Genomic DNA, 24,218 nt, shown 5'->3' on the forward strand with positions numbered 1-24,218 from the left:
GGGAAGCAGGGCCTCCTTGTTCAGCTGATCCATTTCCAGTCCCAAGGAAGGAAAGCGGCTCCAAGTAGGAGGCACCACCCAGCGTCCCCTCAAGGGACACCCGCCTGCCCACCCGCCCTCAGGGGCCACACTGAGGGCTGCTAGCCCGTGTGCGAAACCACTGTCGAGTCCTTCCATCTGTGTGGCTGAGGCACTGCCTGACAGGGCTCCTAAGTGTTGTCCGTGCTTATGTGACGGCGTCGGCCTGGCACTCAGGAGGCCAGACCATTCAGACATCCAGCCCGGCTCCCAGACGGCCTGCAGGTCTAACAGACGGCCCTACCCAGCTTCAGGGTGGCCGTCCGCCCCCACCCTGAAGACAAGGAGCCCTTCCTGTGGGACCACACCTGACACCTGACGAGTTAGGACTCGGGTGAGAAGGGCCCCCACCAAGCACATGCGGTGCCCCAGAGCCACCCCAGCCAGCCCACGCCCCCCCACCCCGTGCCCATGTCTGACATCTGTTCCCACACTGACATCAGCCATCACCCCAGCTGTGCTGGCCGTCTACTTCCACGGCGCCGCTCTCCAGTCCCCACTCAATGCTTAGTGGGTCCCCGGGATTTCTGATGCAAACTTCCATCACCAACGTTTTACAACCAGGTGCAGGAGCAAGGACTAGGTGCCCCCCGGCCTCAACCCAACAGGAAGTTTAACCAGCTTTTACTGAATGCCAGTCGGTGCCAGCCACACAGTCGGAGGGCCAGGAACAAAGAAAGGAAGACCCCCCCCCCTCCAGCCTGCCCCATGTGCCCCCACCTGGCTGTTCACTCCCCGCCCTCGTCCCCGACCCTCTGCTAGCACCGGGCCCCCCGTGTACCCTACAAACCACAGCGCGGTCATCCTCAGGAAGGCGCCGCAATGCCCAAACCCCATCCGCCTTGTCCAGCGGCGCCCCTCCAGTGCGCATCCGGCTTGGGTGAGGAATCGCACCGCCCACCAAGCACGGCACCTGCGAGCTGAACGCGAGCCTGATGTGAAGAAACACACGCAAAACACCCTCAGTGCCTGAGAAACAGGGCTGCGACACAGCCCACCGGCCAGCAGTCCGCACGCTCGGCCCTCCCGTCAACCTCCGCACAGCAGCAACGGCCCCGCTGATGCCACCAACACCGGACAGGGTCATCACTGCTAAACACAACTCCGGAGCAAAAAACTCCAGGGAGAACTTCGGTGACAGATAACAAGAACCGCTCATTTAAAAATCAGAATAAACACTCAAAATTTATCAAAACGTATCACTTCTGATCCATTTACTTTTCTCTAGGTGTGTTCTACTTCAATTTTTAGAAAAGAACAAAGATTATAATGAAAACAACAGTATCACCTCACACCAGTCAGAATGGGCATCATTCAAACGTCCACAAATGACAAATGCTGGAGAGGCCGTGGAGAAAAGGGAACCCTCCCGCACTGCTGGTGGGAATGCAGGCTGGTGCAGCCACTGTGGAAAACAGTACGGAGATTCCTCAAAAGACTAGGAATAGACTTCCCATATGACCCAGGAATCCCGCTTCTGGGCATATATCCAGAAGGAACCCTACTTCAAAAAGACACCTGCACCCCAGTGTTCATAGCCGCACTATTTACAATAGCCAAGACATGGAGACAGCCTAAATGTCCAACAGATGACTGGATAAAGAAGATGTGGTATATTTATACAATGGAATACTACTCAGCCATAAAACCTGACAACATAACGCCATTTGCAGCAACATGGATGTTCCTGGAGAAGGTCATTCTAACTGAAGTAAGCCAAAAGGAGAAAGAAAAATACCTTATGAGATCACTTATATGTGGACTCTTAAAACAAACAAACAAACAAAAGAACATAAATACAAAACAAAAACAGACTCATAGACATAGAATACAAACTTGTGGTTGCCAAGAGGGGAGGGTGGGAAGGGACAGACTGGGAGTTCAAAATTTGTAGATACTGACAGGCATATGCAGAGCAGATAAACAAGATTATACTGTATAGCATAGGGAAATACATACAAGATCTTGTGGTAGCTCACAGCAAAAAAAAAAGTGACAATGAATATATGTGTGTTCATGTGTAACTGAAAAATTGTGCTCTACACTGAAATTTGACACAACATTGTGAAATGACTGTAACTCAATAAAAAAAAAGTTTTTAAAAAAATCAAGTTTGCTCTTATAAAAAAAAAAGACAAAAACTTACCACTTGGAATAAAAAGAGCAAAAAAAAAAAATGTTTCTTGCAAAAATGGAGACTAGAGAGGTTTTATCAGTTCAACTGAAAAGAACAGCTTTAAATCCCAGTCCTGCACTTCAGCCTGCCTCACGGTGCTGCTAACGCCTTCTGAAGGCTCACAAAACCCCATCCTGGGACCCGACCTGGGTGAGCAAAGAGCACGCTTTGTCTGGGGCCGCCTGAGCCCCCTGTCTCAGTGCCTGGTCCTTAGAGCAGCAGGCCCAGTGCTCGGGATCCTCTGTTTGTCAATTTAACCATCATTCGGAAGAGCATTTCAAACTACCAACAAGGAGAGCACGTGGGCACCCTGATACCACACCTCAGTAACCCCAATGCTGGACGGAGTGCTCGGGCCGGAACTCGTCCCCACCCAGGCTGGCCGTGTGCACAGGCTGAGCCCCAGAGTTTCCAGTTCCAGACAGTCACCCGGAGAAAAAACAGGCCCAGGAAAGTGCCTCCAAGGCCAAGTCTGTCAGCTTCCGACCTTCACAATAATTAGCCCAGATGTCACTTTTATGGGAAACGTGGTTATCATGCTGTTGCTATTTCTCTGCACCAGAAGCAACTCCACATTTTCATTGCCAAGAAGGGTTTCCCCCAAAACAAAACTTTCATAAATCACATCTGGGCTGGACTACGTGGATTTCAGACTGTAATTTTTACCACATTTCTTTGTTCTGTTACTCATTCCCATTGTAAGTGGCTTTTCCTCGCCATTTAGGAACTAATTCTCATCAAAAGACGAGTGCCAGGGGAGGTGGTGGTGGGGCCCTCCCAGGTGAACACAGGAAGGGGGAAGGGACGGGGAGCCTGCATGCTCACCAGGGCAACTCCTGCCCCCTGGGACCTCAACCAGTGTCCACAGCTCCTGCCTTGAGCCTGGTAAGTCACGGCACCGGAGACCACGGGAGGGAGAGCATCCGACAGCTCTGCTCTGACTCCAGGCCTGTGGGGCGCTGCCCAGCAGCAGCCCGGGTAAGGGCTCCAGACCACAGTGAGGTCCTCCCTGAATCCCAGAGATGCCCCCTGGACGGACCTGGCTGTGGCCGTGACGCAGAAGCACAGCCCCGCCCTCTCCACCGCAGACCCCTCCAGAAACGAGGGAAACCACCTATGTGGGAAGCTGTGTAAGGACGCTGGCTCCCACTTCTCCAAAGTCAAACCCCAGTTCACAAAACACGTCAGCATCAATTGTAAAAGGTTATCCAAGCTACTCTTACCAGGGAATTTTATTTCAGGTACTCTCCGCCCCAACACAACTACAGTTTCAAGGAATCAAAGTATAACCCAGAGGCAACTTGGAACGATTACACCTCTCCATTAGCCTGCGTGAAGAGCGTGGCTGGGGCCCGGACGCCGCCATCAGAGGCCGCTCTGCAGAGACATGCAAAGTCCAGGCAGAGGACATGAGGGGACAGTGCACCTCCCACACCTACGCTCGCTCGTGCACACGTGTGGGAACAGGACAAACATGTCCGCACGTGCACCTGTGCAGCGACAGGGCTCCCGGAACCCTAAGTCGTTGTCAAGGACACACACGAACCTCATCACAGACTCAGTCATCTGGTTAATGCTTTCTTGACCAAGTTAAATTTTAAATGGGTAGACAAGGTGGCCTGTCCTACGTGACACAGAAATCTAGGAGGTGAGGCAAGAACTCCCTTCTGCCATAAAAACAGGACACAAACCCGCAGGGGCTCTGGAAAACGTGGGACACTTACAGAGAGAGCCATGACCACCAAAGCCATTGAGGACTAAAATCTCCACCCGAGAAGTGACTCCTGGGATGGGAACTGTCTGTGACAAACAGAACCGGCGGCCGTGCCTGCTGGCCTGGTAAAGGGTGAGACCCTCGCACGTGAACGAGCAAGTCCCAGGACACGCCGCACGCTAAGTGCACCAAGAAAGACCCAAGTTTACCCAGGAGCTCGGCAGGAACGTGGTTTTCCAGCACCGTGCCGGGAGGGCCGCGCAGTCTACGCGGAATATGGTCAAAGTCCACTGACTTCAACAGCACTGCGCCCTGAAGTGAGAGAGAAGCTGTCACATGTTGCAACTTCATGAAGGGTGGGCTCAGAGAGCCTCACTTCTCCAGAAGAAAAACGTGGCTTCCTGATAAAGAGACACCGGTTAACTCAAACCACCGGACGGCTCTCGGCAGCACAGAGCTGGGACACAGACCAACAAAATGAGCCGTGACCGCCTCACACACACGTGGTAATAAAAGCGTATTAGTTAATTACTTTATTACAGTTTAGTGCTTTCTTTAAAATAAATATAACAATATAATATCAAACATACAGTGAGAAATAAAGCACACGTGTGAGCAGCGTGGGAACAGGAGCGTTCACTCAGGACCGGTCCACACTCTGCACTTGGGGGACCGGAAGCCCCGCCTGGATTCACAGTGCGGAGCTGCGGGCCGATGGCAGGCACCCCCCCACACGAGGGGGGAAGCCCGCCACCCCCCAGGCCCTCCTGCACCGCGCCCCTCCTTCCTTGTGTACACAGCTCATCCCCCTCACCTACCTAAAATTTCCGAACAGTTTACTTCACTAACTTTTTCTCTCTACTGATGTTGAGTTTATTCTGCAGTCTGAGATGGATTCAAGTAACACTCCCAAGAAAACATGTGCAAAACTAACGTTAAGCGGCTCCAGAATCTTCCAGCGGTCGGGTCAAGTCCAGACTCACAGCAGCTGGTCAGTTGCCGGGTGGCGGCAGCCACGCACAGCCAGGAGGGCAGGGGCCCCATCCCAGGGGACATCTGGTCTGGAGAAGTGCTAACGACCGTCAGGGCAACACGGAGGAGCCCGGAGCATCCCACTTACGTGGAGTTCACAGACGGCTGCAAACAACCACTGTTTCTAAGCAGGTGGCAGAACGACGTGACCAGTCTCAGGCAGGAGCTGCACACTCCACTCCGGGCACGCTGCTCTTCCGGAAGCAAGGATCAAGACAGGACAAGTGACGACATAATAAAGACACTAAACGAACCATCAGCTCAAGTGCATCACCTTTTAAGAGAAACATGCTCAGAGTGAAAAATATTCTACTTTACCAAAATCTGTCTTTATTAAAGTGAACAAGTCACGAGCGCAATCCGAAACTGGATGAACGAGCCTGTAATCTGCTCAGCCCGCCTGTCGTCCACCGGGCAGACGCCAGCAGAGAGCACGCCCACGTCCTCACGACTGCGTGTCAGCGAGGCCACCTCCGTCCTTGTAAACGTCGTTTTAGCAGAAGACAGACTTTGCAGATTTCAGTGCTTTTAGTGAACTGGTATTTTCAGTAAACTTTTTCTGAGCAGCAAGGAACAAGAATTTTTTTCAGAAATCTTAGAATTGGATATAAACGTTGGCAGTAGACATAATCAATAAATATGATACAATTTCTCAAATGAAAAAGATTTCCCCAAATCAAATTCCTTTCCTAAAGACATTCGAACACCCTGACCTGAGAGCAAGCCTCAGTCCTATAATCTCACGAGATGACAGCTGGCCAACGAGGGGGTTGGGTCATGTGCAAAGGGGGCGAGGTGACCGGCGAGGAAGCAAAGCAAATCATGTCCCACTGATGCTGCAGGAGAACTTCAAGTAAAAGGAACCTGCTGCCCGCAGCTCCGCACACACCGGCCCTCGTCCGAAGCCTTGTGTGAGGGGGGCCCACGGCGGCCGAGCCGCGGGGGACGCACCACCTCCCCGCTCCCGCTGCACCCGCCAGCCTGCGTGCTGGGAGCCCGGGGAGGGCTTTCTCCTGTTGTCCAGAAGCCTCTTGTAAAAGGTCTGTGATTCTGCACACTTCGTACCCAAAAGGATGAAAATAATAAACACGGGCCCGGCCAGCACGCCGCAGACCCCCGCCCGCACGGGGTCATTTACGAGGCTGGGTCTTCTTTGGCACCGAGGGCCGCCTGGGCTGCCACAAGTGGTTGTGGATGGTGAGCGCGTCCACGCTGACAGACATGGTTTTGGCCGGGATCAGGTTAAACTGTTTTCGGTCTGAGCTGTATTTATACAGTTTGTCGATCATTTTCTTGGTGATACTCTTTGGCCCCGTGCCAGTTAGTTTGTAGATTTCTTCAGTGTCAGGATAGTAGCAATAAAGTGCCCTGAACTGGCAGCCAGCGTCGCGAAACAGTATGATGTAGTGATTGGCGTCACACTTCTCCAGCTCCTGTATGGAGGGAGTGAAGGAACAGAGACAGGGACTGAGTGTCTCCAGGAGGCACGGCACCACAGTGCTGTGGGCCTGACCGAGAGGCCGGCGGCCAGCTGACCCCCTACTCCTGGGGCAGGCTCACTAGTGCCCACCACAGGTGCCGACTCCGAAATCAGGGGCTATCTCTTGGGTGAAGCATCGTCTTCCCCTGAGAGCTTACTTAAGAGTCTAGGCATCCAAAGGGAAAAATGCTTTTAAAATTATGTGAAAAATCACATGAAAAGACACTCAGTGTCATTAGCCATCAGAGACATGCAGATCAGGGCAAGAGAGAAGCCTGCTCCACCGCCAGCCTCGGTCAGACAGACAGACAGGAACGAGCGCTGCTGGGAGGCACTGTCGGGGACAGTGGCAGTGCAGCCGCCGTGGAAACCAGAACGGCAGACACAGTCACGTGACGCAGCCGCTCTTCCCTTAGTTACACACGTGAGAGAAACGAACACACGCATCCACATAAAACCTGTACATGAACGTCCACAGCAGCGTTACTCACAAGTCAAAAAGTAGAAGCGACCCACACGTCCATCAGCAGATGGATGGGAACACAAAACGCGGTGTGGACGGACAACAGAATGTTACTCAGCCACAGAAAGGAATGAAGCCCCCACACTGGCTACCACACGGTGAGCCTTGGAAACATCATGCTGAGTGAAGGAAGTGGCCCCAAAAGGGTGCACAGCGTAGGGGCCCCTTCCCAGGAAATGTGCAGGGAGGCAAACACACAGAGAGGGCCAGCAGGTGTGTGGCGGCCGGGGCCAGAGGGGCTGTGCGAAGTGGTCATCGGCACAGGGCTCCTGTTTGGGGCAATGAAGGTTCTGGAATTAGACAGTGGTGACGGTGGGGCTCATCTGTGAACAGGCTGCACTCTAACAGGGTGGCGCTCACGGCGGGTGAGTGACCTGTCGACAACACCAGCACAAGGAGCCTGCAGACCGGGTCCTGACCTCTGAAATGTTTCTGTGTCGACAGTTTCTTAAAAGCAGATCCTCCTCACGCTTGAAAATACCTGCTTTAATTGTCTACCCCAGCAGTTTTCAAAGCATGGCCCTGGGGTTCCTGAAACCCTCTCCCCAGTGTCTGCAGGACGTCCTCTGCCTCTTCAGGCTCCCCTCAGTGTGCAGCAGGTTTCCAGGGGCCACGGGCCAGGCGGCCAGGTAACAGACCGGACGCGGAAGTGGGGAAGAGCCAGCTATCTTTAACAATACCGAGAACTAGAAAGACTTGTAAAAATGTAAAACAACGCCGCTCTTCTATTTATTTTGCTTTCAGAAAACTGTAGTTTTTTCACAAACATATACTGTCCCTTTCAACCTATAACAGGCTTATAATTTTAAATAGATTAAGAAATAAATATACATTTCTTAAATTAAGTGGAAAAAGCAGAATCCAAACCTGCATCTGTAATACAGACTTCTAATTCCATAAAAGTTGTCTGAACGTAAACAGAATGAGATGTGAGGAAGCATCCTGGCCCAGGTCCCGTCACTGACTCCCACGCCCACCCCCACATCTGTACTGGGGTCACGGTCCTCCTCTGCCCACAACTGCAGCTGCCCTCTCCCACAATGCAAAGCCAAGTCCCTTTGGCCAACAGAAGGCATGTAGGAGCTGCCCTGTGAGCCCCAACTTCCCAGCTCCATGCTTCAGCCCAAACTGGGGGCTCAGTCCCGCCTCGTGCCCGGACGCCTCCCTCCACGAGGCTCTGCTCCAGCATCACTTTCCTGAAGACCCTCCCTGATCCCACCCCGGGCCCCACCCTGCTCCGTTACTCTTCGAGGTTCCCCCTCACGTGTAACCTACGGCCGCAGCCCAACCGGCCACCACTGCCCCTGGACACGGCCCTGTGGGGACCAAGCCACACTGTCGGTCCTGTGACGTCACCACCAAGCGGACATGGTAGCCGAGCCGGCGTCGCTTCCTGTGTGACTCCTCTTTCAGGGCTATCTCACACCCTGGATCGTAAGCCCCCTGGCGAGGCAGTCAGGCCAGCTCCCTGACCGACCCAGGGGCTTGACCAGCCAAGGACAGTGGAGGGGGCCCTGCTGTCCCCTCAAGACTGAGCCTCAGTTGGGTGATGGGCATGACCCTGACTACCAGTGCCTCCCAGATCTGCCACGCCCCGCAGCCTCCACAACTCACCGATGACGTGACCGAGGCCCAGTGGTGCAGCTGCGCAGTCGTGGGCAGTGTGGCCCGCAGGGGGGCAACGGCCAACATGACAGGACAGACACCACCACCAGCATTCTGCCCCCAAACTTCCGTTCTCCAGGGGTCCCCGCTCAGAGCTGGAATCCCTCCTGGAGCCTCCTCCTCCTCCTCCTCCCCTGGGAGCCCACAACCCCGCCCGTGAACCCCTCCAGTCTCCATCCCTTACATCCACCCCGTTGGGACTCTCCAATCTCAGCACCTTCCGCCTCGTCCACCTGCAGTCACCCGCACTCAGCTACCAAACCATGTCTGCTGTGGAAACCTCACCACCTCCGGTCCCCTACCCGGACCCAGGCGGCTTCCCACTGGGCCCCTCCCTGGACCCCCAGCTCTGTCCCCTCTGGGTCCACTGGTCTAAATTCTGCTCTTCCACAGAGCCCTCCCCACCACGAGGGCCCAGGAATGCTGGTTGGCATGCCCCGAGCCACTCTCACACGTTGACAACCAGGGTGCTGCTCCCTTCCAGAGGGAGCCCTTATTTACAGACACTGCCATTCTGTACAGAGACTTAGAGGTAAAGCTCAGTACTTGCCTCCAACACTGAATTCTTGTGAGGCTCGTTCACTTTCCCCGCCAGACAGCAATGGGACACGGCGTTATGAATAATCGACTTGTTCGACTTGCTGCTGGGCTCCTTAAAGAGCTTGGGACCTGCGAAAGCCAGGCCGAGACTTGCAAACTCGCTACTTAAGGCATAAACACACACACAAAAGAAAACGAACAATTTCGTAGAACCAACCAACAGGTAGGCTGAATTAAGGATGTTTGTAATTTTTTGAAGTAACAGCCACTTCCAATCTATGGGGGAATTTTAAACTACAGATTTAAATAAACTAAGAAAAAATTAAACTAAGTAATTACTTAGTCTTTTTCTAACAGTTTCTTTGATATAAAAAAGACAAAACCAAGGAACAATAATTTATAAAAGTCTAAGGTTCCAAAGCACCCGGGGCACCCTACTGAGCTGCAGGGCTGTGCACACACAAAGGCATGGCCCCCCCGGAGGCAGCTGGAGAGCCAGTGTCCACCTGACAACACAGCCGCACCCGCGACCTAGGAAGAGCGAGGGTCACCTGTGTACTCGGCCACCGAGGCGAGGGAGGACGCTGCGGACGCCGTCTCCCAGTCTCTGTCCGTGCTCCTGCTGGGGTTGCGGCTCAGGATGGGCAAGGCTTCCAGGGACTCCACTCTGTGAAGAGAAGGACAGAGGTGGGGTTGGTGATCGCGGACACACCCCTCACCCACAACTGCCATAGCGTGGGGGGTTCCACCCTGAAACGGCCAAGCTGCACCATCAGCACAGAGGGACCAGCCACTGCGGCAGGAGCCCCGAGGTTATGGTGGGGGCAGCGCGGTGGTCTACTCCCCCAGAACACGACGGCGAGGTCTGGGCAAGGTACAACCCAAGCCCTGGGCACTGCGGAGTATAGAAACACACGGCCGGGAGGAGTGCCTGCCAGGGAAGTTCACCCTCAGGCAGCCCCGTGGAGCAGGACGGCAGTGCTCAGCCGTGCTGGCTCGGGCACCAAGGGGCAAGCGTGGTCCACCTGTGCTGCTGCCCAGCAAGGGGCAGGTCCCCGCAAAGGAGGGAGGGCACAGCGGGCTGTCTGGGCCCCAGTCTCAACGGCTCTCCCATCCCCAGCAGGCCTGAGCTGCGTCCCTGCAGGGCAGTCCCCGCTGAGCGCAACAGATGCTGCCATGCATGGGAGGCAGGCACCGCTGAAGTTCAAATCCAGCCCTGGTAACTGACCACCTGAACAAAGATCCAACCGGAGTTCAGAGTCCCCGGGAGGTGTCCTCCACAGAGCCCAGGCGATGAGAAGCCACCAGACGTGCGAAGGGGCAGGACAATGCGGCCACCGGGTGCATGCACGTGACAAAGGACCGGGGTGGGGGCGCCTACCAGAGGCCAACCCCACCCACAGAGGAGGTCACCGAGGCCAGTGGGCAGACGTTCAGTGGTGCTGACGAGGACCCCAGCACCTCCGCCCAAGTGATTCTTTAATCACAGAGGGAGATTTTTCACTGCTGGGGAAAACCACACCTCAAACAGCCCAAGTCAAGGGACAGGCCTGACAGGCTGCCCCGAGAACCAAACACCCCCCTCCCCTTGGCGCCGTCTCCAGGTGTTCCCGCCAAGTGTACAACCCGAACCAGACCCCAGGGAGAGCACACCAAGAGGCAGGTGACAAAATAACCAGCCAGCCTGTGCTCAGCAGGTGTCAGGGCCCAGGACGCTAAGGGCTGCAGACGTGCCCCAGGCGGACAGACAGGGACTCAGCTCGACCTGGGCCCCCCGGTCCCCCCACGCAAGGGCACTCCCGGACACCCAGCCACAGCGAACAAGGACCGAGGGCCCCGTGAGAGTGCCGGCCCGACGACCAGCTGCGTAAGACAACACCCCCGCTCGTAGGAAGTATTCAAGGACGCAGAGCAGGCTGTCACCAACTCCCTCCTGAACAATCAACACACAAGTGTGTGTGCGGCTGGGAGGGGGCGAAGGGACAGAAGATAGAGCAAACGTGGCGAATCTGGTGAACCCAGGGGAAGGGTGCTCTGTTTTCGAGAAATCACAGCAACTGCCCTGGACGCCTGAAGTCACACCACAGAAGTTAGAGCCATCGCCCGCACATCCTCCCAGCCCCCTTACCGCTGGGCGGGTGTGCCCCCCGAATGTACACTCTCGGGCTCTGTGGTCGCCGCAGAGGCCAAGGACAGGCTGGAGCCCGACTGGGCCCGGCTCAGGTTATCAGCTGCCAGGGAAGAGAAGAGCTTTCATGAGACACGCATCTGTTCCCCCAACCGCCTGCACAGCCCCTCATGGCCCGGGGGCACGGTAAGAGGCGGACACCCAAGGGAGGGGGTGTCTCTGCTCTGCCTCTGGAGGGGCACCTGCGAGGCCTGCGCTCCACCACCTGAGGACTCCAGCACTCGGCCCACCTCTCCCTCCTGAGAACCAGAGAGCCCGTCCGCCCCCAGACGCTGCAGGGAGCGGGGAGCAGGGAGCTGAGGGCAGGGCCACGGCGCCCCTTACGGGTGGAGGCGCTCTTGGGTCCCGAGTCACTGTTCGGCTCCTCGCGATGGACGGACTTCGGCCGCGGCTTCTTGGGTCTGGCCTTGGGTTTGCCCAGGCCCTGCTCCTCTAGGATCTGCTGCTGCTTCCGCCGCAGGTACTCCTGCTTGATGAGCTCCCGCCGCGCCTTCTCCTCCTCCTTGCGGATCCGGTCTTCCTCCGCCTTACGCCTGACAGAGGATACGGCCGTCCTGCTCAGAGGCTGGGGGCCAGGGCCGGCGCTCACAGCCCGCCCAGGTGGCAGCAGCTCCCCCGCCCGTCCCGGGGGTGGACCTACCGGGCCTCGTCCCGCTTGAGCTCCACCTCAGCCTCCAGCTGCTGCCTCCGCACGCGCGCCTCCTCAGCCTTGCGCTGCTGCTTCAGGAGGAAGGCCGCCCGCTTCTTGGCGAGCTCGTCATCTGCCTTCTGCTCATCCTGCAAGCAGACGTCACCTACAGCCCAGCCACCTTGCTCCCCAGCAGAGCCACGCCCCGGCAGCCGAGCTGAACACACCCTGAGAAAACACCACGTGGGGCCCAGCACTCACCCTGCTGATGACGAATGAGCATGTCCTCGTGGACAGCAGAACGCAAACCGAAGAGAAACAGGCCACTCAAAAAGCATTCAGTTTGTCATCCTGAACTCAGCCTGAACCTGAACTCACCTGCCTTACAAACCACGTCTAGAGCCCCAGGCAGGAGCCACCACCAGGCTGGTTACTTGTCTGTTCCCCGCGTACGAGCAGATGCCACCCAGCACCCGCGTCTCATGACAGGGCGGCTCACACCGCTCCACAGTGTGTCCCCACCTCACAACTGCCCGGGGAGGGGAGACCCCGTCCAGACAGAAGAGAGCCTCACAGTTCACCGCTCTCTTCTCTCGAAGAAAAAATTACAAGGAACAGACAGGAACAAAACCGTTTCCTAAAGCTTCTGCATCTGCCCAGACCCTGTAACAGGGTTCAGCAAACCTTAGCCCGAAGGCCCAACACCTGTTTTCTGGAGCCTGCGAGCCAGGAATAGTTTTTCATTCTCACACGGTTGGAAAACCATGGGAAGAAAAACTTTCATGTTTCGGGGCCTTGAGGACAGCTCTGCTAGCGCAGCCAGACTCCCGCCACTGGGTGGGGTCCTCGCAGGGACTGGCGGCCAAGGAGTCGCGTGCGCTGGGCCCTCAGCAGAAGAGGCTCAGTTGTCTGTGCTGCCCTCACGAGCATGGCGAAGTGAGGACACCTGCCTGCCGTGTGACACAGACGCCACCTTACCTTGAAGAAGAAGCCGACACCCGGCTTCTGGTCGCCATCGCTACCAAGGTCCACGGCACTCTCTTGGCCCCCCGTCTCCCCGTCCTCGTCAGGGGCCTTCAGGTCGGAGAGGTCCACCTCGATGAGGCTCGCCTTGCTCCGCGGGGGCTCATCCAGGGCCATACTCTCCTTCACCGAGATGCTGAGGGCGCTGAGCCCTGCCTCCTTCACGCCCTCCAGCGCCTCCTTGAAGCCCCCCTGCTCCGATATGATGTTCGCGTCCCTGGGCGACCTCTGGTTGTTCTCATCATGAAGCCTGTAACTGTCCAGGAAGCCCTTCTCGTGGGCATCCCTTCCAGGGTCAGTGATGCCGTCCCAGCTCGGGTCGGAGGGCGTCCGCGGAGGGAAGGGCCGTAGGTGCGGGAGGGTCTCGACACTGGGCGTGGGGGTCTTGCTTCGGGAGGAACCTTGAGGTCGCTCTTTCGGAACCTTCAGCTCAGCTGGCCTCCCCGAGCGGGAATTCCGACCCTGGCCGAGCCGCAGGGGTTTGCGGTGACCGGCTGTTCCCGTCGGAGACAGCGGCTCAATGAAGTGGATGGGCGCCTTGACCTTCGGGTCCTGGGAGCCGTTTTTTGGGCCGGGGGCGGGTGCGGTGGGGGGCTCCATGAGCAGCTGCTCCTGCTGCTGGGAGATGCGGAGGATGGCCTGCTGGAGCGCGCTGATGGTCTCGCTGAGCTTCTCGATGGAGAGCTCACACTCGCCCGTGCCCACCCCATCACCGGCGCCGCCCTCCAGGAGGGCCGCAGACAGCGCTGTGCTCCTCTCCAGCTCATGCAGGACGGCGGGGTCCTTCGGGCTGTGCTGCTGGATGAGAGCCTCCGTGCCCAGGTCCTGTGGCTCCAGGAGGCCCACCCTCCCCTCCTCGACGAGGAGGTCCTCCGTCCTGGACCCACCGCTGGCGAAATCGTCCCCGTTGTGCTGTGAATACTCTCCAGCCAAAGCTTCTGCTTTGAGTGGCTGCGGAGCCACATCGGGCCTGCCCTTCTTGACCACGTGCAGGAAGGCCGCCTTCCCCAGCGTCAGGCGCTGCCGCGCGGACAGCGCCTCCATCTTCCTCTTCTGCGCCTCGATGGCCCTGCGCTTCTCCTCCAGCTGCATGTGCAGCTGCACCAGCTCGGAGGCCAGGAGGCTGGCGTGGTCCCTGCTCTGCCTGCTCGGGCTCTGCTCCCGCCTCTGTTTCCACGTCGTCAGGGGAGCCGGGCAGCTCTCCGAGGCATCGGGCGTGGTCTTCTGGGAGCTGCTCGTGCTCGACTTGGTTTCACAGCTGTTGAGCCTCTGCAGCTTCCTCTCGGCGAAGCTGGTCATCTTCACGCTCCCACTGGCCATGGAGACGCTGCTGACCTGGGAGACGGTGCTCAAGCACGGGCTGGAGCGGCCGCTGGCATCGTCCTTGTCTTCGTGCTCCTTCACCTTCATGTCCTCCTGCAGCTTCGCTGACTCCTCCTCGCCGCCGTGCAGAGCTGTCCCCAGGGGGTGGTCCTCGCCAGCGAAGTCCTGCTCGGCCTCATCCAGGTCAGCCAGGTCGGAGTCCGAGTCCTGCCTTGGGACGCGCCAGGGCTCTGGGCCGTGGGCACCAGGGCTCCGTGTGCAGCCCCCATAGAACCTGCCCTCCGAGTCCTCATCAGCTCTGGCTACGTGAAGAAAGAAGCCATCGGCAGACTGTCCCTGAGATGTTGGATCGAAACTGCTGCTGGACAGGGGCCCACTGCGGGCCTCCCCCGCCACCTGCGGCCCTGCCTCAGTGGGTGCGGGGTCGAAGCCCACAGGAAGTTCTGAACAGGAGACTGGGGTGAAAGTCCTGTTCAAGTCACGGCTGACGTGACAGCCAGGCGCCTTCTTCCGCACCAGAGGCTGGTGGCCCTCGCCGGGCCTGCGGGACGAGAAGCCCCTCGGCCGCCCCTCCCCGCACTCATCCTCCTTGGTGATCGCCTGCTTCTCCTTGGCCGGCCTGAGCACGGCCGGCATCAACGGCTCCAGGAAGAAACTGTCAGGCTTGCTCTCTAAGGGGTCCGCCTGCTGCTGGGGAGACCTGGCACTTGCCATCAGGCCTGGGTCACCACTCTGGTGGGTGACATCCGTCCTAATGATGGCTACGAGTTCCTCATCCTCGTCCTCGATGTCTACATTGTTCAACAGGCCCTTCCCATCAGCCTTGGTGCCTGCGGGGTGTGGCTGGTTCTGCGGGGTCAGATGAACAATATTGGATGCCAAGCTGTCCTTGCTGATGGAGCGCGCCAGGCTGACGCTGTCGCCAGAGCCAGGGTCCATGTCGCAGCTTGCTGCATGATGGACAGCGAAGGGCGCCGGCTGAGACACAGGCCTGCAATGCGGGGGAAAGAAGCCCACGGGTTACGAGTCATGAGAAGAGGATCCGCATCTCAAACACAGGAGACTGACAAACCCTCCCCCAGGGAGAAAACTGGAGTCCTCTCCATTCTGGGACTGGCAGACACCCTGGCCCAGGGCCCCTTAAACTCGCCGAGGGGCCCCCAAAGCTTTTATTTGTTCATCCACATTAATCAGTATTTATCATACTAGAAATTAAAGCTGGAACATTTTCAAAAGGACTAAAAATTACAGTAAGAAATCTGTTACACGAACAATGACCATATTTTCTAAAATAGGGAAGTTTAATAGAGTGCAAAGCATGGCCTCATTTGACACCTGTGCAGACCTCCCAGACATCCGACGGGATTCCCAGGTCTGGCTCTGACTCAATCTGCTGTGACACCACACCGCCCCGTGCCCTTGGAATTGGAAAAGCAGGTTACGGAAGTAAGTCTGACCTCTGAAGGTCTCAGTGGGCCCCAGGGCTTGCACTAAAGGGCGCTGCATGGAGATACTTATTAGAAAGGCAGGTAGTTCACCTGTGTTTTTTTTCCATCCACGCTACCGCTGCACCTCGGGGCTGACCATCGACTCGGGTTAAAGAATTAGATCGGTGTCGCTGATCTGTAGTGCGGAGGAAACGGTAAGTGCGTTCAGCATTAAGTAACCTGTTTTACAATGCTTGAAGTGCTTTCAGTATAATAGCCATTTCTCAAGGAAATGCATCATAACTCAGCACACCGAAACTGCTCAGGGAAAGCAGATAATCACAAAGACACAATTTTCAACAGTTTCAGTAACAAGTAGTGCGTAATTCAACAGCAATCAGCCCAGGTCATAATCAGAACGTCAGTTATAGGTCAATATCAATTAAATGATGTCACCATCAATTAAAACAATCAGTGAAGAGCAACGCGTTTAAGTTCTTCCTCAGGCACTACAGTAACTTTCTGTATACATCGTATAACTTACTAGATTTTCATAATATTTTCACAACAAAGACCATAATTTCTAAGGCACAGCAATAAAAATTACAATGCATTCTGCCACGGTCTTCTTAACTAGAAATGCGACGTCACGATGAGAGCATCTTTCTGAGAACTATCACTTTCACGAGCGACACTGAGAGGGACGAGGAACAGGGGAGGCTTCTCACCGGGGGGGTCCTCTCCCTGCACCGTCTTTTGCTGTTTCTGTCTCAGGGGCAACAAAGGATGCGATGGGCTAAAGGCAGAAGCCCCTTTCCCCCTAAACGGAAGAAGGATGGCAGAGAAAATCACTACTTCATCAATCTTTAAGATCAAAGACAAATGCATAAGAAGCTACAGAGAACACCATGAATTCACCCCCAAAGAAGGAACCAAAATTATAATTCTCCCCAAAAAATGAATCAAAAAGGTACCAAGAACATCAAACCTGGGATAAATATCCAAACTGCAGCCAGGAGACATAGTGACTTCTGGCTGGAGCCTGTAATACAAGTCTCAACTTTTAACAACTATGCAATTAATTAATTAAGGTTATCCTCCTTGCCTCCGGGCAGCTGGGGCCAGAGAGAGGCCTCTGGCTACCTACTCGGTACTTCTCCTATTGCCCCATGAGAAAAGGCAACTCCAATCAGAGCTGTAAACCAGCGAGAGAAGGGGCAGGACGGCGACTTAACCCTGAGCAGACAGGCTTACAGGTGCTCGGGCTCCTCGAGGTGCAGGTGGTGCCTGTGGCCCTCGGCCTGCAGCTGGGCGGAGGGCTGGAGGTCGGCCGGGCTCGCCACAGCAGGGCTGCCCAGGAAGCTGCGTTTGGTGGCGTTGGAGATGGGGACAGGAGGCCGGCTGCTTTTCTGGTGTGACACTGCTTTAGCTGCAGAAACAATAGTTTTATAGAAATAGTTGCATTATTATTTACAGTTACTTGAAACACTAGCAAGAAATCCTTTTTTTTTTTTAATCCCAGTTTTTGTAAGCACTAAAAATAACGCAACTTTTACTTGAAACCAAAGTTCTCCTCCCCAAAGCTGGTTTCAACTTCAACAAGTGTATTCTGTATTGAATATTACAAATGTGATACCAGAATCAAAAGCCACAACACAGCCTAGAACAGCAGGAACTGGAACTGGACATGCAAGTCTGACAACGAGCAAGCTGCCTCGTCCTGGGCCCCGCCCCGGGGAGCCGCCCTGCAGCTCCAGGAGACCCACAGGAACAGCAGCAACAAGCCACAGCAGGGTGAGGGCCGAGGACAGAGTAGCTCTTCTGCAGCTGGGCCAAGTCAGGGATCTGGGCCTTGAAAATCTCAAATTCCCAGATCTCCTGCAACTCTGTGAGCCTGCAGAAGGTGCCCTCCCCAGGCCCCTGTGGGACTTGCCCTGCCTCCCGTCCCGGCCACCAGCCTCCAAGCACAGGCTGGACCCGACAGGGTGTGTAGCCAGCAGCCGGGGCAGGCCTGGGTCAGGGAGAGCGTGCTGACATGGGAAGACTCCTGGACCCACGGTTCAGCAGGGACCCCGGCACGCACAGCACACAGACTAACAGCACAGCCCTCACTATGCGAGGGCCACCACGGCTACCTTCAGACAGCTGATCCACTACAGAGGGATGAGGAGCCCGGGGCAGACACCCCAGCTCAGAGGCGTGAGGGGCTGCCCCCAGTGACTGCCTGAGCCGGCAGAATCCACATGGATGAGATCACCCAGAAGCAGGAGGGGCAGCCAAGGGGACTGGTAACAGCGGGTGGGGATGGGAAGGGCACACAGCCTCCCCAGGGGCCAACAGCCAGCAGCTGGCTGGTCCCACGAGAAGAAACCAAGGATGGGTGACTGGACGCTGAGGAAAGCCCCTATCAGGGCCTGAGCCTGGAACCACCTACCCATGAAAAGCTTCCCAGGAGCCAGACCCACCCGCTAAGGCTGGAGCGCACGGCACTGACCCGAGCCCCTCCCCACAGGACAGACGCCACTTCCTCAGGTGCCCTGTGCTGGGGGTCAGGGACACCCAGCACGTCCCAGACAGGGGACACAGAGCAGGACAGAGCTTCTCCTTGGGCCCAGGCTGTGCAGTCCAGTGGGCCCCATGCTCTGCAGGCATCGGGGCAGGTGAGAGCCACAGGGGCTCCGGCAGGTCCCAGTGGGAGAAGCAGAGGGTAGGATCCTGGGGTTCTGGGGCAGGGCCACACCACCTGCCACAAAGAACCACACACATTAAAGATACAAGGCCTGGCATGCACTGGGCATGGCTGAGACCACATGCCTTGCTCACAAGACACCCAGGGACCAGGCACTGGCACTCAGAACTGTCCCTCGGGAGCACAGTTCTGTCAGACACCCCCAGTCTCCAGGGTGAGCTCACCGTCAGCAATTCGCCCCAAGATTGATGTGACACATTGGGATTGAGCCTGTGCAGGACCAGGCCCACCAGCCATGTTCCATCCACCCCTACAACACCAGCACCCCCTCGGCTCCAACTGCAGCCACACGGGGACCCCTGACGGTCGCTGACAGAAAAAGGAAAGCCTGAGTCTGGTAAACAGATGGGTGGATTGAAAACGTGAACAGACGCCACTGGCCGCTCTCAGCCAGCCTGTCATCAGCCAGCACCAGGCAGGCACCACGGGCACACGCAGGAAGTGGCCAGAGGCAGGGATGGACCTGTGCCCGGGAGGCCACGGGCACGGACTCCCACTGACCAGCTCCACGGGGCCAACGCTGAGCCCCGAGCATGGCACCAGTGCGGGGGGGGGGGGGACAGTCTCACTGGGAGGGCTGGCAGTCCCTTCTGGGAAGACAGGTGCACCATGTGCTCATCCACAGGACCCAGCCCACCTCTAGCCAGCAACAGAGAGCAGGACCTGGCCACACAGGCCCCAAAGAGCGCGCGTCAGACAGGAGGTGGGTGGGGACCACGGCCCTGCCGGAGCCCAGAGCGAGCGCCCCTACAGCTGCTGCTGGGGGTGCGACCCTTGCTCCCAAGGCCGGGCTTTAGGGAGAGAGAGGGGAGGTCGCCTCAAGCCACAGCTGGCACCATGGCACTGGCGGCACTGGCGGCACTGGCAGCCCCACGCACGCCCGCCCTTCTCCCCAGCGGCTCCTCCAGGCCCCTGCCCCCTGGTCTCCCGGAGGCCAGCATGGCCGCTGAGCCACGGCACATCCTCATGTCGGGGCCCCACACCAGCTGTCCTCGCTCGAGTGAATGAGCACCGGGCAGGGAGCTGCGGCTCCTGGGCAAGCGGGCTGAGGTCCGGGGTCCTGAGAGGCACGCGGGGGATGCAGCCCCGCCGACACCACGGGAGGACAGCGCGAGCAGCAGGCACCAGGCCGGGGCCAGCGGAAGGGGCCCCTGGGGGAGGGGGACGCCGAGGTTCCGGAGCTGAAGAGGCATGAGGCGGGCAGGGCAGGCCTCCGCCACGGCCCCGAGCACATGCCAGCACGGCGGGGGTGGGGCTGTCGTCACTTGTTTTAGCTCCTGATGGGGCTAAGCACCTTCTCTTAACCTTCCTGGGCAGCTGGAGCCCTGCCTCCACAAAGCACCTGTTCAAGTCTTCTGCTCAGCCTCCTATGGGCGGGCCTTCTCCTCACTGGCCAGGCTGAGCTCTTCCACGCCCTGGACACTTGTGGAATACTGACAGTACATAAACAGTATCTCCTACCCCAGTAGCTACTTGATTTCTTTCTTTTTTTACTCTTTACATCATCTTTTAATGAAAAAAAGGTCTTAATTTTAATGTGGTTAATTATCAATCCTTTCTTGCATGGCTACTTTTTTTTAATCTTTTCCAAAAAATTCCAAGGACATGAAGACATCCTCCCACATCATCTTAAAGTTTTACAGATTCCCAAGGCTGGCAGGTTATTTCACTCTGGTAAAAAAAAAAAAAAAAAAAAAAAAAGCATTTTCTGCCTTGTTTTAGGGCAGAAAGTCAGATCTGTGGAGGATGAGGACGGGTGTCACAGACTAGAGGCCCTCCTACCCACGGAGGTTCACCAGCGTCACCTGGAGCCTTCTCTCCAATGACCGCTGCTCAGCCTGGACCCTGACACTGCAGGACAAGGTCGCAGCCTGCAGAGCCCGGGGAGCAGCTCGGCCCCGTCAGCTCTCCGCCCCCCAGAAGAGACGACCACATTCAGACACCACTGCTGTACAGAACACGGGAAGCAGCCAAGGACACCCTCTATGCACTCTGCCCACACTCTTTCCGGGGACACGGCTGTAACCTACAGGAAGTGGCTCACTCACCGTCTTTCAGCTCTTGGACATCCCTGGGCTGAACAAAGTCTGGTTTGACGTTCTCAAACCACCAGAAGAGCTCGGCAATGAAAACCATGACGTTTGGCTGAAAGGAACACAAAGACCCAAGGACACCGTAAGTAGCTCATTCACACGTGGCTTTAAAAACGTATCTTTAATAACTCATTATTACCTTCAGCACTAAGGGGGCATACAGCATATCTTCTAGCGTGAGATAAAAGCATCTGTTAAGATACTCATTTGAGAATTCTCTCAGAAGCCGAATATTATACAGACTGTCAGCCATCGATGTTACCTCCTTCAAGCAAATATCTAACAGATAAAAAGAAAACTACATTATAAAGATATTCTGCTTCATATGTTTGTGTGCACATATATGTGCAAATATATAATTTTAAACTGAAAAACATTTTAAACGAAGGAAGTGGTGATAGTTTAAAAAAAAGGTATTAACGTTAAGAAATCTAAACATTACAACCAGCATTATAAGGCATGCTAAATACAGAAACAAAACACTCAAGAAAAAGATAGTAGAAATCTTCAGGACCTGAATTTAATTGTTAACATCTAAAAAGCCTACAGAGGGGGGAGGGTATAGCTCAGTGATCGAACACATGCTCAGCATGCATGAGGTCCTGGGTTCAATCCCCAGTACCTCCATTAAAAACTAAATAAATAAACAAACCTCATTACCCCACCCCAAATAGATAAACAAAAATAAATTATAAAAAGCATCCAGAAATCACTGAAAACGTTGACACTTCCAGCATGGACAGCAACAATCAACTTTCAGTTTACACAAAGGCCTTGCTGCACAAAGCTAGCTCACGTTTAACCAAGCTTCGCTCTCCAGTCCTCCGCATGGGGTTATCTCCACGCTGCGGAGAGCGGGGCATGAAACAGGACGCGTCAGACTTCCCCAGAGAAGAGTGCAGGAAAACCATGCATCACGAGGGGCGGGGGCTCTGTGCAGCACGTCTCCGCTGCGGGCCATGCGCCCCGTAGCAGGACAAGTGTCCACCCAGCTGCCCTGCAGGACGCCAGGCCCTCCACCAGTACCCTCAGCACAGGAGTCCCACAAGTCTGAGCGCTCCGTGGGGGAGGCGGGCAGCCCCCAGACAAGACCCACGACAAGACCCAATACAGCTCAGGACTGAATGAGGAGGAGCCACACTGACAACACACGTTAACCTTGCCTGTAAATCAATAAATAGGATTTGAGAAACGTAAGTTATTTCAAAACAGCTTTACTGCTAAGAAGAAATCATTTTCAAGGATTTAGAAAGCTCGTGCATAGATGAGATTCACGGCACCCAGGACTCAAGCGTGAACTCCGCCCTACGCGGTGTCCTAGCACTGCGGATTCCCGAGAGAAACCCGTTAGAAGCTGAGTAACTGCCCGTGTTTATACTGCTAAGACACGTTTCTTTTTAAAAATTCTGATTATGAAATACTACAAACAGAAAGATCAGACTCCCATGTACCCCCTACCCAGATGAAACACGTCAACATCAGACCTTCTCTGATTCAGACCTTGTTCCCTTTTGGTAACAAAGCATCACAGTGCTGAAGCCCCCGCCCTCGGAGACAACGGCCCTCCCGGAGCCACGTGACCCTGACCCCTGCAGGTGTCTTTACCACATGAGGTCGGTGCCCGTAAATCACGTAAACACTGCGCTGCTGACTTGGCTGTTAAAAATCTACATTCACAACCACAAACGACGCCTGTCATTGTGATGCCTGCCATTCTCCCCAAACTCAGTATTATGATTTCCAAGAGCTTCACGCAGCTGGGGGTAGATTTCAGCCAGTCATTCTAGCAGCTACATAGGATTCCACAATTTTCACTCTCATGGAAAAAAGTGTCACAAAATCCAAACTTGTGTGCGCTCTGCACCTGCACGCCCCAAAGGGGCCAAGCGAGCTCCCACTCTGGCCACGTCCCGTCCGTGGCTGCTGGACGGTGGGAGCGGCCGCCACGTGTCCCTCCCGTCCCCCGTGCTCCGACCTCCTCTCCTGGGAAAAGCCTGCTCTGTTTTGCCTCCAGCTTGCTCATCTTTTTCTCCCTGATTTGTAGGAATTCTTTGTGCACTATGGTTACAAGCAGTGGAGTGACCATCCTTTGTCAATTTATATTTGTTACTGGTATTTTTTCACAGATACAGTTTATCACTTAATTTTGTTTATGACGTTCCTCTGTCATCATACTGCATTTTAATATGATTATAAACATGGGACTCTTTCCTATTATTTGTGCTTCTTTTTGTAATTTAAATACTCTACCCCAACATCAATGTTATAAAAGTATGTCCCACCTCTTCTCCACGTTCTTAGACACTGCTCTGCAGGGTTAGGCCTCTTGCCCAAGGACGGTGCTCACCTCATAGGGGGTAAGATCTCACTGCGTTTCCCCCCGCAGTCTGCACTGGCCAGTCCCCCTCCCCCTATGAGCTGCGCCCCCACAGGCACTGGGTCCCACAGAACAGCACTGGTCAGGCTCCTCCCTGCAGCTCCCTGGGGCCCCACGACCACTCCTGGACCCAAACACACCGGTTTAGCAGATGTGACACTGAACAGAACTTGGTCTTCACAGAGAAAGGACCCCATGCTCTTGTTCCTCAAAATCAACCTGCCTGAAATCTGGGACAACCAAAGAACAGAACAATGAACGTAATGAATTACAACTGGTTGAACTAAATGAAGAGCCCACGAGGCCACCCTCGTATGATCACCACGTGGCTAAGGGGGGCAGAAAAGGAGCGGCCCTCGCACGGAGCCCGGCTCACGAGCCAGCAAGCAGGGCTGGGAGCCCCAGCGCGGCGACGAGGCCGGGCGGCCAGTGTCCGTGTGGTCGCAGAGCCTCCCCCAGACTGCTGACCAATCCACCATAAAGCCAGAAACGTGATCTCAGAGCGGGCAAGGCCAGCGTGTGCCACCTGACCAAGGGTCACAGCTGTGTCACCTACACTGGGCGCAGCGACAGCGCATCCAGGCACTCCTGCCTCCAGCACAGGCCCCGTGCGTAGTCAGGAGGGACACCGGACCAGGACACACCAGGGCGGTCAACACATTAAACGGCCTGCACTCCTGGAAGACCAAGGAGGCTGGGATGTGGCTCCAGGTCCAGGAAAGCAGACATGGCCGCTAAGCGTGGCAGGGATGCTGGACCAGAACCCGAGGGGGAGTGACGGCTGCGACAGGCAGAACCCAAACGGGCTGTCAGCCGCAGATGCACCGGCCTCCCCGATGTGAGTGTGAGGGTGCCTGCCTTATCATCACTCCCCATCACCCCAGAGAGAGGCACAGATGTGGCCAGATGTAACCGCTGGGCGGCCTGGGGAGCAGTGTGCTGGACGTCCTGGGCCTTCTTGGTAAATGTAAACTTACACCAAAATAAAGGGCTCCAAACATCCTCTGTCCCTTTGGCCTTCAGTCTCCCACGAGAATTTTTACATTCTGTGTCAATCTCTGTAAGAAGGAAATTAATTATTTCTTGGACTGGTGATAAACACATGAATAACTGGGGAGATCACAACGTGCACACTGACTCTCGGGGTCTAAGGACCAAAGCCTTCCTCCCCGGCTACAGGAGAGCGTGCCACTTTCCCGCAG

At 55.8% G+C, this 24,218-nt stretch overlaps 1 protein-coding gene across 6 annotated transcripts in view; it reads right to left on the bottom strand.

The window, feature by feature from the left end:
- Positions 1 to 4,486: 4,486 nt before the first annotated feature.
- CAMSAP1 (calmodulin regulated spectrin associated protein 1) overlaps positions 4,487 to 24,218 on the bottom strand; it is a 52,416-nt gene continuing 32,684 nt past the window's right edge. For 5 of the 6 annotated variants that reach the window (XM_074362496.1, XM_074362495.1, XM_074362494.1 and 2 more), the window contains 12 exons: positions 20,779 to 20,918; positions 20,595 to 20,691; positions 17,052 to 17,226; positions 16,526 to 16,617; positions 15,909 to 15,993; positions 13,003 to 15,361; positions 12,037 to 12,173; positions 11,721 to 11,929; positions 11,337 to 11,439; positions 9,760 to 9,875; positions 9,219 to 9,337; positions 4,487 to 6,433 (listed from right to left, as the gene is read on the bottom strand). In XM_074362496.1, the coding sequence (XP_074218597.1) occupies positions 6,131 to 6,433; positions 9,219 to 9,337; positions 9,760 to 9,875; positions 11,337 to 11,439; positions 11,721 to 11,929; positions 12,037 to 12,173; positions 13,003 to 15,361; positions 15,909 to 15,993; positions 16,526 to 16,617; positions 17,052 to 17,226; positions 20,595 to 20,691; positions 20,779 to 20,918 (3,935 nt within the window). In that variant the 3' untranslated portion in view covers positions 4,487 to 6,130. The remainder of the gene's footprint in view (positions 6,434 to 9,218; positions 9,338 to 9,759; positions 9,876 to 11,336; positions 11,440 to 11,720; positions 11,930 to 12,036; positions 12,174 to 13,002; positions 15,362 to 15,908; positions 15,994 to 16,525; positions 16,618 to 17,051; positions 17,227 to 20,594; positions 20,692 to 20,778; positions 20,919 to 24,218) is intronic. The other variant, XM_074362497.1, reaches the window with a different exon arrangement.

The sequence above is a fragment of the Camelus bactrianus genome, chromosome 4 (genome assembly GCF_048773025.1).
Source record: "Camelus bactrianus isolate YW-2024 breed Bactrian camel chromosome 4, ASM4877302v1, whole genome shotgun sequence".
Lineage (NCBI taxonomy): Eukaryota > Metazoa > Chordata > Mammalia > Artiodactyla > Camelidae > Camelus > Camelus bactrianus.